Here is a 15,396-nt window from a genome sequence, read left to right as displayed (position 1 = left end):
GAAACCTCACATAATCACGCCGAACGGGCAATTTTTCTTAGGCCCACAAGGCTCAGTCATATAATTTTTCAAAACAATTTTTATACGTTTCAATGCTTATTAAAGCGTTGAAACTTTCACCTGAACCAATTTTTATTTTTACTGGGCTGCCTCCAGGCCTAGTTACCAATTAAGCCACATTAACCAAAGCGATTAATGGGTTTCACCTGCCCTCTTGGTTGTGCATGGGCAATTTTTCTCAGGTACATTAGTACTGTTGGTACACCAATTTTTGGGGGCCCTCGCCTACAGTGTAATCCAATTAATTTTTTGCCCACCTGCATTACAGCTGACGTAACATCAGCTGTGTTGGGCACTGCAATGGGATATATTTATGTACCGCCGGTGGGTTCCAGGGAGCCACCCATGCTGTGAGTCCACAGGGAGTTGTAAATGCATCTGTCCACTTCTAAAGAACCCCAGTCTGACTGGGGCATGCAGTGTGGGCCGAAGCCCACCTGCATTTAATCTGACGTTAGCTCTGCTGTCCAGGGCACTGCAATGGGATACATTTATGTACAGCCGGTGGGTTCCAGGGAGCCACCCATGCTGTGGGTGCACACGGAATTCCTATTGCGGAGTTGGGGATTCCCAATTGTACCTGCCTGTGACTATTTATAAAAAACCGCGGTCTGACTGGGGCATGCAGACACCTTGACAGAATGAATAGTGTGTGGCACATAGGTTCCCCATTGCTATGCCCACGTGTGCAGCTCCTGTTGGCGGTGGCACAGGATTATATTTCTCATTGCTTCTGTACAGCATTGTGGGCTATCGTCCCGCCCCTTTTAAAGAGGGTCGCTGCCTAGCCGTGCCAACCCTCTGCAGTGTGTGCCTGCTGTTCCTCCTCGTGGCAGACGCACTTATAAATAGACATGAGGGTGGTGTGGCATGAGGGCAGCTGAAGGCTGCGCAGGGACAATTTGGTGTGCGCTGTGGACACTGCGTCATGCGCGCGCGGGGGGGGGGGGGTTGGCAGCATGTAACCCAGGAGAAGTGGCAGCGGAGTGTCATGCAGGCAGTGATTGTGCTTTGTTGGAGGTAGTGTGGTGCTTAGCTTTTCAGAAGTAAAAGTTGTTGGGAGGGGGGGGGCCCACTCTTGCCGCTATTGTGGCTTAATAGTGGGACCTGTGAACTTGAGATGCAGCCCAACATGTCGCCCCTCGCCTGCCCTATCCGTTTCTGTGTCGTTCCCATCACTTTCTTGAATTTCCCAGATTTTCACAAATGAAAACCTTAGCGAGCATCGGCGATATACAAAAATGATCGGGTCGCCCATTGACTTCAATGGGGTTCGTTACTCGAAACGAACCCTCGAGCATTGCGAAAAGTTCGTCTCGAGTAACGAGCACCCGAGCATTTTGGTGCTCGCTCATCTCTACTAGCTATACTCAAGTATATACAAGGTAAAAAAAAAAACCTCCAGTCCCACCTCCCATCCGACATCTTAAATTCTCCCTGCTCTAATCCCCCGCTGTCCTCTCTGCTTGGCTCTGTCAGTGCTGTGATTGGATTGAGTACCAGCCAATCACAGCTGGCGCTCGATCCAATCACAGCACTTACTTACACAGCATTGATGGCAGGGGATTTGAAAGCCGAGCAGGGAAAATTTTAAAGCAGCTGGATTGGCTGTGAATGATCAAGCACCAGCTGTGATTGGCCGGCGCTCGATCCAATCATAGCTCCTACTTACACAGCGCTGACGGAGGGGGATGACAGAGCCGAGCAAAGAGGACGGCGGGGAATGACAAGCAGAGAGAATTCAAGCAGCCTGCCGCACCGCCGCCGGAGACAGACGCCGGCTGGGAGGTGAGTATACAGGGTTTTTTTTAAGCCTTCCCTGACTCGATTATAAGCCGAGGGGGGGCTTTTTCAGCACAAAAAAAATGTGCTGAAAAACTAGGCTTATATTCGAGTATATACAGTATATATCAAAATGTCCAAAATAAAGCTTTTTAGCATCAATATACTAATTTTAAAAACAAAACTATATATTTTTAAAAATTAGTTTTTAAGTAGAGATGAGCGAGCACCAAAATGCTCGGGTGCTCGTTACTCGGGACAAAATTTTCACGATGCTCGAGGGTTCGTTTCGAGTAACGAACCCCATTGAAGTCAATGGGCGACCCGAGCATTTTTGTATATCGCCGATGCTCGCTAAGATTTTCATTTGTGAAAATCTAGGCAATTCAAGAAAGTGAAGGGAATGACACAGCAACGGATAGGGCAGGCGAGGGGCTACATGTTGGGCTGCATCTCAAGTTCCCAGGTCGCACTATTAAGCCACAATAGCGGCAAGAGTGCCCCCCCCTCCCAACAACTTTTACTTCTGAAAAGCCCTCATTAGCAATGCATACCTTAGCTAAGCACCACACTACCTCCAACAAAGCACAATCACTGCCTGCATGACACTCCGCTGCCACTTCTCCTGGGTTACATGCTGCCCAACCGCCCCCTGCACGACCCAGTGTCCACAGCGCACACCAAATTGTCCCTGCGCAGCCTTCAGCTGCCCTCATGCCACACCACCCTCATGTCTATTTATAAGTGCGTCTGCCACGAGGAGAAACAGCAGGCACACACTGCAGAGGGTTGGCACGGCTAGGCAGCGACCCTCTTTAAAAGGGGCGGGGCGATAGCCCACAATGCTGTACAGAAGCAATGAGAAATATAATCCTGTGCCACCGCCAACAGGAGCTGCACACGTGGGCATAGCAATGGGGAACCTATGTGCCACACACTATTCATTCTGTCAAGGTGTCTGCATGCCCCAGTCAGACCGCGGTTTTTTATAAATAGTCACAGGCAGGTACAACTCCGCAATGGGAATTCCGTGTTCACCCACAGCATGGGTGGCTCCCTGGAACCCAACGGCTGTACATATGTATATCCCATTGCAGTGCCCATCACAGCTGAGGTAACGTCCGATTAAATGCAGGTGGGCTTCGGCCCACACTGCATGCCCCAGTCAGACTGGGGTTCTTTAGAAGTGGACACATGCAGTTACAACTCCGTGTGGACCGACAGCATGGGTGGCTTCCTGGAACCCACCGGCTGTACATAAATGTATCCCATTGCAGTGCCCATCACAGCTGAGGTAACGTCCGATTAAATGCAGGTGGGCTTCGGCCCACACTGCATGCCCCAGTCAGACTGGGGTTCTTTAGAAGTGGACACATGCAGTTACAACTCCGTGTGGACCAACAGCATGAGTGGGTGCCAGGAAGCCACCGGCGGTACATAAATGTATCCCATTGCAGTGCCCATCACAGCTGATGTAACATCAGCTTTAATGCATTTGGGAAAAAAATTAATTGGATTACACTGTAGGCGAGGGCCCCAAACAATTGGTGTACCAACAGTACTAATGTACGTCAGAAATATTGCCCATGCCCAACCAAGAGGGCAGGTGAAACCCATTAATCGCTTTGGTTAATGTGGCTTAATTTGTAACTAGGCCTGGAGGCAGCCCAGTTAAAATAAAAATTGGTTCAGGTGAAAGTTTCAACGCTTTAATGAGCATTGAAACGTATAAAAATTGTTTACAAAAATTATATGACTGAGCCTTGTGGGCCTAAGAAAAATTGCCCGTTCAGCGTGATTACGTCACTTTTCAGGAGGAGGAGCAGCAGGAGGAGGATGAATATTATACACAGATTGATGAAGCTAAAAGGTCCATGTTTTTGATGGTGATAGAGAACAATGCTTCCATCCGCGGGTGCAGCCTACGTATTGTTTAGGTATCGCTGCTGTCCGCTGGTGGAGAAGAGAAGTCTGGGGAAATCCAGGCTTTGTTCATCTTGATGAGTGTAAGCCTGTCGGCACTGTCGGTTGACAGGCGGGTACGCTTATCCGTGATGATTCCCCCAGCCGCACTAAACACCCTCTCTGACAAGACGCTAGCCGCAGGACAAGCATGCACCTCCAGGGCATACAGCGCGAGTTCAGGCCATGTGTCCAGCTTCGACACCCAGTAGTTGTAAGAGGCAGAGGCGTCACGGAGGACGGTCGTGCGATCGGCTACGTACTCCCTCACCATCCTTTTACAGTGCTCCCGCCTTAGAAAGTGTTCCCCTGCCTGTGCTGTACATGCTGCCTGATCTCTGCGCCTCCCCTGCTACCTGGCCCTCGGAACTGCGCCTTCGGCCACTAGCGCTGTCGGATAGGAATTTTGCCATCAGTTTGTCCGCCAGGGTCCTGTGGTATAGCATCACTCTCGAACCCCTTTCCTCTTCTGGTATGAGAGTGTAAAGGTTCTCCTTATACCGTGGGTCGAGCAGTGTGTACACCCAGTAATCCGTAGTGGCCAGAATGCGTGTAATGCGAGGGTCACGAGAAAGGCATCCTAACATGAAGTCAGCCATGTGTGCCAGGGTACCTGTACGCAACACATGGCTGTCCTCACTAGGAAGATCACTTTCAGGATCCTCCTCCTCCTCAGGCCATACACGCTGAAAGGATGACAGGCAAGCAGCATGGGTACCCTCAGCAGTGGGCCAAGCTGTCTCTTCCCCCTCCTCCTCATCCTCCTCATGCTCCTCCTCCTCCTCAACGCGCTGAGATGTAGACAGGAGGGTGCTCTGACTATCCAGCGACATACTGTCTTCCCCCGCCTCCGTTTCCGAGCGCAAAGCGTCTGCCTTTATGCTTTGCAGGGAACTTCTCAAGAGGCATAGCAGGGGAATGGTGACGCTAATGATTGCAGCATCGCCGCTCACCATCTGGGTAGACTCCTCAAAGTTTCCAAGGACCTGGCAGATATCTGCCAACCAGGCCCACTCTTCTGTAAAGAATTGAGGAGGCTGACTCCCACTGCGCCGCCCATGTTGGAGTTGGTATTCCACTATAGCTCTACGCTGCTCATAGAGCCTGGCCAACATGTGGAGCGTAGAGTTCCACCGTGTGGGCACGTCGCACAGCAGTCGGTGCACTGGCAGATGAAACCGATGTTGCAGGGTGCGCAGGGTGGCAGCGTGCGTGTGGGACTTGCGGAAATGTGCGCAGAGCTGGCGCACCTTTCCGAGCAGGTCTGACAAGCGTGGGTAGCTTTTCAGAAAGCGCTGAACCACCAAATTAAAGACGTGGGCCAGGCATGGCACGTTCGTGAGGCTGCCGAGCTGCAGAACCGCCACCAGGTTACGGCCGTTGTCACACACGACCATGCCCGGTTGGAGGCTCAGCGGCGCAAGCCAGCGGTCGGTCTGCTCTGTCAGACCCTGCAGCAGTTCGTGGGCTGTGTGCCTCTTCTCTCCTAAGCTGAGTAGTTTCAGCACGGCCTGCTGACGCTTGCCCACCGCTGTGCTGCCACGACGTGCGACACCGACTGCTGGCGACGTGCTTCTGCTGACACATCTTGATTGCGAGACAGAGGTTGCGTAGGAGGAGGAGGGGGGTGGTTTAATGGAGGAAGCATACACCGCCGCAGATACCACCAAGCTGGGGCCCGCAATTGTGGGGGTGGGTATGACGTGAGCGGTCCCAGGCTCTGACTCTGACCCAGCCTCCACTAAATTCACCCAATGTGCCGTCAGGGAGATATAGTGGCCCTGCCCGCCTGTGCTTGTCCACGTGTCCGTTGTTAAGTGGACCTTGGCAGTAACCGCGTTGGTGAGGGCACGTACAATGTTGCGGGAGACGTGGTCGTGCAGGGCTGGGACGGCACATCGGGAAAAGTAGTGGCGACTGGGAACTGAGTAGCGCGGGGCCGCGGCCGCCATCATGCCTTTGAAAGCTTCCATTTCCACAACCCTATACGGCAGCATCTCCAGGCTGATCAATTTGGCTATGTGCACGTTTAACGCTTGAGCGTGCGGGTGCGTGGCGGCGTACTTGCGCTTGCGCTCCAACACTTGCGCTAGCGACGTCTGGACGGTGCGCTGAGAGACATTGGTGGATGGGGCCGAGCACAGCGGAGGTGAGGGTGTGGGTGCAGGCCAGGAGACGGTAGTGCCTGTGTCCTGAGAGGGGGGTTGGATCTCAGTGGCAGGTTGGGGCACAGGGGGAGAGGCAGCGGTGCAAACCGGAGGCGGTGAACGGCCTTCGTCCCACCTTGTGGGGTGCTTGGCCATCATATGCCTGCGCATGCTGGTGGTGGTGAGGCTGGTGGTGGTGGCTCCCCGGCTGATCTTGGCGCGACAAAGGTTGCACACCACTGTTCGTCGGTCGTCTGCACTCTCAGTGAAAAACTGCCAGACCTTTGAGCACCTTGGTCTCTGCAGGGTGGCATGGCTCGAGGGGGCGCTTTGGGAAACAGTTGGTGGATTATTCGGTCTGGCCCGGCCTCTACCCCTGGCCACCGCACTGGCTCTTCCAACCTGCCCTGCTGCTGCACTTGCCTCCCCCTCTGAAGACCTGTCCTCAGTAGGCGTAGCAAACCAGGTGGGGTCAGTCACCTCATCGTCCTGCTGCTCTTCCTCTGAATCCTCCTCCCTCGGACTTACTCCAATTACTACTACCTGAGTGATAGACAACTGTGTCTCATCGTCATCGTCCTCCTCACCCACTGAAAGCTCTTGAGACAGTTGCCAGAAGTCCCCAGCCTCAGCCCCCGGACCCCGGGAACTTTCCAAAGGTTGGGCATCAGTCACGACAAACTCCTCCAGTGGGAGAGGATTCGGAACCATTGCTGCCCATTCTAGGCAGGGGCCCGAGAACAGTTCCTGGGAGTCTGCCTGCTCCTCAGAATGTGTCATTGTAATGGAGTGAGGAGGCTGGGAGGAAGGAGGAGCAGCAGCCAGAGGATTCAGAGTTGCAGCAGTGGACGGCGCAGAATTCTGGGTGGTCGATAGATTGCTGGATGCACTTTCTGCCATCCAAGACAGGACCTGCTCACACTGCTCATTTTCTAATAAAGGTCTACCGCGTGGACCCATTAATTGTGAGATGAATGTGGGGACGCCAGAAACGTGCCTCTCTCCTAATCCCGCAGCAGTCGGCTGCGATACACCTGGATCAGGAGCTCGGCCTGTGCCCACACCCTGACTTGGGCCTCCGCATCCTCGCCCGCGTCCACGTCCTCTAGGCCTACCCCTACCCCTCAGCATGCTGTATTACCAGTAGTGCACAAACAGAACGCTGTAATTAAATGTGCCGCTTATTGGCCTGTGGTTGGAGGCTGACTTCCCTTACGGAATGCACAGCAGATCCAGGAAACAATTTTGCGCCAGCCTGCTGTAACGCTTAGCTGCGTATTAATTAGAACTACTACCCTCAGCAGATAGATACTGTAGGCAGCGTATAATATTATGTATACTGTTTCCCTCTGGCGGGATGACGGCGCTGATGTAACAGAGACAGCAGATCCAGGAAACAATTTTGCGCCAGCCTGCTGTAACGCTTAGCTGCGTATTAATTAGGACTACTACCCCCAGCAGATAGATACTGTAGGCAGCGTATAATATTATGTATACTGTTTCCCTCTGGCGGGATGATGGCGCTGATGTAACAGAGACAGCAGATCCAGGAAACAATTTTGTGCAAGCCTGCTGTAACGTTTAGCTGCGTATTAATTAGGACTACTACCCCCAGCAGACACGCAGTAAACTGAAGACGGTCACAGTATTTTTCCCCAATTTTTTGGAAAAAGCCCACTGCCTATATAGCCTGAATATCTCTTTCCCTGCCTCACCAGTACTGGCCTATACTCTGTACAATGACTGCAGACTGAGGACGCAATGCTCTGCATGGCAGATATACAAAAAAAAAAAAAAGTGCAACACTGCAAAAAGCAGCCTCAACAGTACTGCACACGGTCAGATGTGGCCCTAAGAAGGACCGTTGGGGTTCTTGAAGCCTAAAATCACTCCTAACGCTCTCCCTATAGCAGCTCCGGCATCAGCAGCACTTTCCCTGATCTCTGTCAGAATGCATCTGTTGCGAGCCGCGGGAGGGGCCGATTTACATACTCCGGTGACACCTGATCTCGCCAGCCACTCACTGCAGGGGGGTGGTATAGGGCTTGAACGTCGCAGGGGGGAACATGTAATGCCTTCCCTGTCTTTCTATTGGCCAGAAAAGCGCGCTAACGTCTCAGAGATGAAAGTGAAAGTAACTTGAACATCGCGTGGTGCTCGCCTCTAGTAACGAGCATCTCGAACACTCTAATTCTCGAACGAGTATTAAGCTCGGACGAGTATGTTCGCTCATCTCTATTTTTAAGCTTTTGACCCCTAAGACTAGAAAATGGAAAAAAAAACTGTAAAAAAGATAAAAGATAGCCCTATGTGTCATAGAAAAAAAAACCACAGCAAAAATAATTTTGATAGCGGAAGAGAAAAAAAAAAAAAAAAAGGGCCGTAAAATCACCACATGGGTAAAATCCATAAGAAGTGTCTGGTCCTTTAGGACCAAAACACCCTGGTGTTTAAGGGTTTTATGAAAAGTGTATAACCCATCTACCATGGACTGGAACATTAATTTAAATGAAAAAATATATATATTTTCTTTTTTTATTCAACATAAAAGGGGAAAACCATATAAGGAAAAATAAAAAAAAAGGTGAAGAAGCTGACAATGTGAATAGCTGTGTCACATACGTGCAGCACAGAAACATTGCACTCAGCACTGACACAGGTGACATTCACAACCACTGCAGCTGAATACTACTATGCACTACAGAGCAGTGTGCACCACGCTATGCTTAACAGTAGAACCACTCCAGAGAGAAGGAAGTCTGGCCCTAACCTAGCAGGAAGATGAAGAGTCACTGCCTAGAAACGGAGTCATCGCCTTGATAGAGGCGGCTCCACAGTCTTTTTCCTGGGCTCTGGCTGTCCCTATAAAGGCCCCTGGAGCAATGAAATGAAATCAGAAAATATAGCTTAAAAGTAAACCACAGCAATTTATCTGGAAGTACCAGTACACCCAGCACAGAGGAGCTCCACACTCCACTAGTCCTCTATGGAGCTGAATAAGCATCATTGAGCAAAGGGAGGGGTGAGAATATAAGGCTATTCCACACCTGAGGACTAGCAGACCAATTAGAGAACCACCCCTCCAACCTTCTCCCAGGCATGACTAATCCAGCATGCATCCATGCAGCAAAGAGAGACAGCACCCAGCAGTATCTGCCCATGCAGCATTAACCCTTGTCCTGCATAACAAGGCAACAGGCCTTGGCCTGCGTCGAGGCCACCATGCCACGACGCTGTAGTGACCAACAAGCCGCGACAAGCAGTATCTTCGGAACTGAAATGATTTATATCTAAAGTGCAGAGTCTGAGTTTAGTCAACCTTTACCTGATTTAGGGTAAGTAATATTATAGATGTCATCATCTCGGACTTGAAATTCGTTTTCCACAAATGCGAGGTCGTCTGGACAGGTTACATTCTTAGGAAAAACCGTTCCTTTATATTCAAAGTAATTATCGTGCATTTTCTTGCCTTGTAAAGAAGCATAATAAATAATAATTCTAATAATCATAATAAACATCAACTCCAGTCATGCAGATTTCTAGGAAGGGAAATACATTTCACTGGTGCAGTGGTCCACTATGGTCTAAATTACAGCAGCCCATCTGGAATTGGTCAGAATGGACTAGAGTATTCATCTGGATCTGGTATGCATATAGCACTCGCTTACTCCAGAATATTTGGGGGTCTGTGCACCCCCATATGTCATTATGTCCAAAAAACTCTGGATTCCAAAATTAAAGAAAAAAAAAAAGAAGCCTTTTCCAATGTAAGGCTACCTTGTGAACAGAACTTGTGTGAGATTCACGCTCGTTTGAATGTAGCCTCAATGTGTGATAATTAACTACTTCCATATGTCAAGAGGGAATACAAACCTCACATTTGGTCTGCCCATCTACTGACTGTGGAGGTACACTACACTAATGGATTGTCCACTGTGTACCCACAAGTTAGCTAGCTGCAATGTTCCTGTAGGTGACGGCCATAATGCCCTATAAGAGATCTGCGGGGAAACACTGCATGCTCCTTTGTCCTCTATTGACTGTAGGTTACTGTCAGTGGTAAGTCACTCTTCCAGAGATGTGAGAGAACAGATACATTCGAATATAGCTGCTTTGTTTTCTAGGATTGGGTAGAGCATGCTTGGATGCAGGAGTGTGCCAGACTATCATTACTTACTGCATTGTCTGTGTAATGTGTCCTACCAGCTGGGCATCACTGCTTTACCAGAGACGTAGCTTTCCTGCATCCGTGGCAAAAATTCAGTTTGACACCCCTTCCTTCCACTTCGATCTTAAGCTGAACTATGTCGCCTGTGCCCCCTCCCCACCATCAATTATGCTGTGAAGGTTAAAAAGTGTGTTCAATTTGTTGTGCGAGTCGTTACCGATACGACGATACCAAATATGTGGGATTTTAGTTGTTACAATTTCTTTTTCATACAAATAGGGGGAAAAGCCCCAAAAAAAGGTTTTTTTTTACATTTTTTTTTTTTTTTTGACACTGTTTTGATCTTTTTTTTACACTATGTGTCCCGGTTTGGAACTTGCACTATATGATGGCTATGATAAAGCATTACAGGACTTCTGTCCTGCAATGCCTTATCGCTTGTTATAGCGATCATAGACAAATGCAAAGCAGGAAGCCTGTAGCGGGCGCCGTGTTGCAATGGCAACCCGTCGGGTTCTCCGCGAATATATCGGGAGAGTCCGATGTCACAGAGGAACGCTCTCCCTCTAATAGATTTTAGATAGACCATATATAATTCTGTTTTTGCTGGGTTTTTCACTATATTGCGGAATTTTGCGGTACATACAGGAAATACAGTACGCCACTAGCGCTTGCCAATGCGAGATTGTACACGGCACACTATTGGCTGATGGAATGTGTTCTGTATCGGGTGCTGATTGGCTCACTGATCGTAGCATCGGTCTGTTTGTTCACTTGTGCGATTGTCAGTTCACCCGAAAGATTCATTAGTGTAAATATAACGCCGCTACTTTGCAGATTTTCACGTATCACAGGGGTCTCTGAAACTTAAGCCCCGCGATAGATGAGGGATCACTGTACTTATCAATATAGTAATACAAGAGGGCAGGTAGAAGTACCACATCCCTCAACATGCAGACGGCCAATGTGCTAAATGGAGGAACATTGCACAGGTGCGAGATAGTGATGAACCACCACTCACACCTTCCTAAGGCCGCCTTGACACTGGCGTGAAAATCGTGTGAGATTTGTGCATTGCGAGACGCACAAATCTCATACATATATAAACACTATTCTTTTGAATGGGGTCATACACATGAGTGATGTTTTCCTGCATGGCACAGCAGTTGTGAGATCTCCCATAACAGCTCCATTGATCTTAATGGGGCGGCAGCAGAGTTGGACCCATTGAAAGCAATGAGAGAACTCTGTGATCCCAGCTACGGCAGAGGTTCCCTTCATCCCTAAAGTGATGCGAGGCTGTTTTCATATGAAACCGCCTCTTATCCACAGGGATTTCACATGGTGGCAAGTGTGATATCGTGTTGTGAATCATGGCCCGATATCGCTCTTGCTGGTTTAACCCCTTGAGTGGCGGGTTTCCTACCACCCAGTCGTGCCCACCAGGGCAGGTTTTTTAAAATGGTCTAATCATTGAATTTCAACTAATTTTGCAGTTGCGTCTCAAGAGCCATAACTTTTTCATTTTTCCATTGACATGGCCATATAAGGGCTTGTTTTTTGTGGGACAAGTTGTGATTTTTTTAAACAGGGGGGAGGAAAAAAAGAAATGGGGAAAAAAGAAAAAAAGGGGCCATGTCATTAAGGGGTTAAATAATGTATAAACTTCCTTCTCTGGGTCATTACGACGCATGCATACCACATGTGTGATTGTATTTTTGATTTTTTACAAAGTAAAGGGAGACAAGTGTTTTTATAATTTTTTTTTATAATTTTTTACCTTTTTTTTTTTTTAATTTTTTTATTTATTTATTTTTTTTTTGTCCCTTTAGGGGACTTCCACAGGGACCCATCAGGACCCCTGATCACATTCCGGGGGTCCGATGGTGACAGCCCTTTACATGCTGCAGTGACAGCCCTTTACATGCTGCAGTCACATAGACTGCAGCATGTAAAGGGTTAACACAGCAGAGATCGGAGGTTTTCTCTGATCTCTACTGTAAGAGCAGGTACCTAGCTGTCCTCTCACAGCCAAGCACCAAGCTCTCCCTGCCACAGAGACCATCGGCTTGCTTCTGACAAGCCGATGGTCTCTATGGCAACCTGTAAACAAAGCAGGAGATTGCCGGCATATCGGCAATATCTTCTGCTGGTTTTTCAAAGCCCTTGCACTGCTCTGTGTGGGTCTGTGCAGGCAGAGCACACTGTCACAGCTTGTGGCATTGTGCTCTGCAGCTCCCATAGTGATACATAGCCCGGAAATCTTCCGGGCTATGTCACTATGAGCAGTGGAGCTCGTCCCGGAAAATTTCCGGGCGTGCCACTCAAGGGGTTAAAGCAACCCTTAGGCTACATTCACACGGGTGACTGCAATATCAGCATGTGGGAGGCCAAAGGACCTATTTAAATGACCATATTTGTGGTGTGTCACGACTTCTGCTCATGCCCCTGTTTCTGCAAAAATATATAGAAAGAGAACACAATGCAAAAATACTGATTTGTACATGTTGACTAGGTAATAATGACAAATGGACCCAGTTGTATACACAAAATTTGAATGGGTTTACAGGTTTAAACTTGCCCCTCTCGTAGCCAGCTTTTATTGCCTTTCTATCAGCAGTGGCCACTAGAGGGAGCTGCACACTCATGTATCCTATTGGCTTCAATAGAAGCTTTATTACTCCATATGAAATGAGTTCTCTCTAGCTGTGACTGTAACAAAAAGGGATTTTGGAGACCCCTATAAAGTATTATTCTAAAATGGTTCAGCATATAATGAATGAAGGTGTGACTCTACCCAGGGAATATGTGCTAGATTATAGTGGCATCATCACATGTGTAGCTGGTATTAAAGGGGTTGTCCCGCGAAAGCAAGTGGGTCTATACACTTCTGTCTGGCCATATTAATGCACTTTGTAATGTACATTGTGCATTAATTATGAGCCATACAGAAGTTATAAGAAATTTTTCACTTACCTGTTCCGTTGCTGGCGTCTTCGTTTCCATGGAGCCATCTAATTTTCAGCGTCTAATCGCCAGATTAGACGCGCTTGCGCAGTCCGGGTCTTCTTCTTTTCTCAATGGGGCCGCTCGTGCCGGAGAGTGGCTCCGTGTAGCTCCGCCCCGTCACGTGCCGATTCCAGCCAATCAGGAGGCTGGAATCGGCAATGGACCGCGCAGAAGAGCTGCGGTCCACCGAGGGAGAAGATCCCGGCGGCCATCTTCAACCGGTAAGTAAGAAGTCACCGGAGCGCGGGGATTCAGGTAAGCGCTGTGCGGATTTTTTTTTAGGTCCCTGCATCGGGTTTGTCTTGCGCCGAACGGGGGGGCTGTTGGAAAAAAAAAAACCCGTTTCGGCGCGGGACAACCCCTTTAATGGAATGCAGACTCTGAGCATATTCTTCTACCATATAACACCCAGAAGGTAACACTACCCACATACTTATGGAAGAGGGGATCGCAGTAATGAGAAATAAGTCCCTGAGTTTTTAAAGGGAACCTATCGCCACTATTTAGAGCAGTAACCAGCACCAGCGCTGCCAGTGAAGTATAAGGCCACTCTCACACATCTGTTTTTTATACCGCAATTACCACAGCATTTTGAATGCCACGGCAATTAGGGTGTAACGCTCCCATTGAAATCGCAGACGCGCTCAAACGCGGTGCTTTGCAGCGCCACATCTTTCAAGAACTGTCAGCTCTATATTGCCTGGGATAAGCGCACCTCAATCGCCCATTACAATGATGGGGTGCGTTTAAAATGTACTGTCGGAGGCAGTAGCCTGCGACCGAAAACTGCGGCAAAAATCGCAGCAAAATGCCTTGTTTAAAATTGTGGCATTTTGCCGACGGCATGTGTGAGACTGACCTAAGTCTTCCCCATACTGGTTTTGGTATCACTGCTAGTAAAAGCATAATTGCAGTTAGAAAATTTCCTGCGTCGTATTAAAATGGGCAGAGCGGTCCCGTGGGCGTGCCAGGCTGTCTCTGCTGGCTGACGGGTTTTCACGAAAGCTCGCCATTTTTGCCTCCTCTGACATGAATGATGTATCATCCGCACACCACTGAAGTCCCCTGACAGCCGTGAGCTGGGCTGCTGACACATGTGCAGATAAATGGTCCCATTTGTAGGCAGAATCGTTCTTATCTGTGGATACGCTGGTAGCAGAGCTCACAGTGCAGGCACGAGACTCCGCAGCAGTGCTTGCATGTTGCATTCAGGGTCATCCACCTCATAGCGGGCTTTTAGGAAAATCAGGCAACCAGCCGAATCAGTCCAGCATGCAAACGGTTATATCAGATTTCAAAATCATTGCATAATTTTTTTCTTTACATTTGTTTACATTTTACAGAGTGTCCCAACTTTTCTGGAATTGGGGTTGTGTGTGTGTGTGTGTGTGTGTGTGTGTGTGTATGTATATAAAGATGAAAGCCCTCACTGACTCGCCACTAATTCTCCAACTTCTCGATGTCATAAAAACATGAAATTTGGCACAAGCATAGATTATGTCCAAAATAGGAAAAGTTAATGGGCCCCAACTCGATTATTCAATTCTAGCGCAAAAGAACTGGCGTCCAAATTTTACATATGGAATCTAATTCTCTCACTTCTCGATGACATAGAAATTTGAATTTTTTTTTTCACGAGCATTGATGTCATAAATAAGAAAAGTTAATGGGTCCCAACTCGATTATTCAATTCTGAGCCCAAAAAAATAAGCGCCCAAATTTTACGTAAGGAATCTAATTCTCTCACTTCCCGATGTCATAGAAACTTGAATTTGGCACGAGCATTGATTATGTCATAAATAGGAAAAGTTAATGGGTCCCAACTCGATTATTCAATTCTAAGTGCAAAAGAATTAGCGTCCAAATTTTACGTACATAATCTAGTACTCTCACTTCCTGATGTCATTTTATATAAAGGAAATGTCGCATGGTTGCCTCCACATGGCGTTTCCTGGGTAACGCAAAGAACCATGCAAAATGGGGAACATATTTTTTTCCTCGGGATCTCTAAACTAACGACGACTTTTTAAGATTTTCCGTGTGAACACCAGATAAACACCAGTACCAAATTAACTCGGGCGAAGCCGGGTATATCAGCTAGAGTGTGTGTGTGTGTGTGTGTGTGTGTGTGTGTGTGTGTGTGTGTGTGTGTGTGTATGTATGTGGTTCTGATTGTGTGTGTGTGTGTGTGTGTGTGTGTGTGTGTATATAAAGATGAAAGCCCTCACTGACTCGCCACTAATTCTCCAACTTCTCGATGTCATAAAA

The 15,396-nt window shown here is 48.3% G+C and overlaps 1 protein-coding gene across 3 annotated transcripts in view; it reads right to left on the bottom strand.

The window, feature by feature from the left end:
* SULT2B1 (sulfotransferase family 2B member 1) overlaps positions 1-15,396 on the bottom strand; it is an 87,421-nt gene that overhangs the window by 24,888 nt on the left and 47,137 nt on the right. For 2 of the 3 annotated variants that reach the window (XM_066607711.1, XM_066607710.1), the window contains exon 2: positions 9,277-9,420. The exons of the other annotated variant lie outside the window; for it this stretch is intronic. In XM_066607711.1, the coding sequence (XP_066463808.1) occupies positions 9,277-9,412 (136 nt within the window). In that variant the 5' untranslated portion in view covers positions 9,413-9,420. The remainder of the gene's footprint in view (positions 1-9,276; positions 9,421-15,396) is intronic. 3 annotated transcript variants of the gene reach the window in all.

This window comes from Eleutherodactylus coqui, chromosome 6 (assembly GCF_035609145.1).
Source record: "Eleutherodactylus coqui strain aEleCoq1 chromosome 6, aEleCoq1.hap1, whole genome shotgun sequence".
Taxonomy (NCBI): Eukaryota; Metazoa; Chordata; class Amphibia; order Anura; family Eleutherodactylidae; genus Eleutherodactylus; species Eleutherodactylus coqui.
The sequence above is the reverse complement of the archived record's forward strand: the minus strand, read 5'-3'. Positions and strand labels throughout refer to the sequence as shown.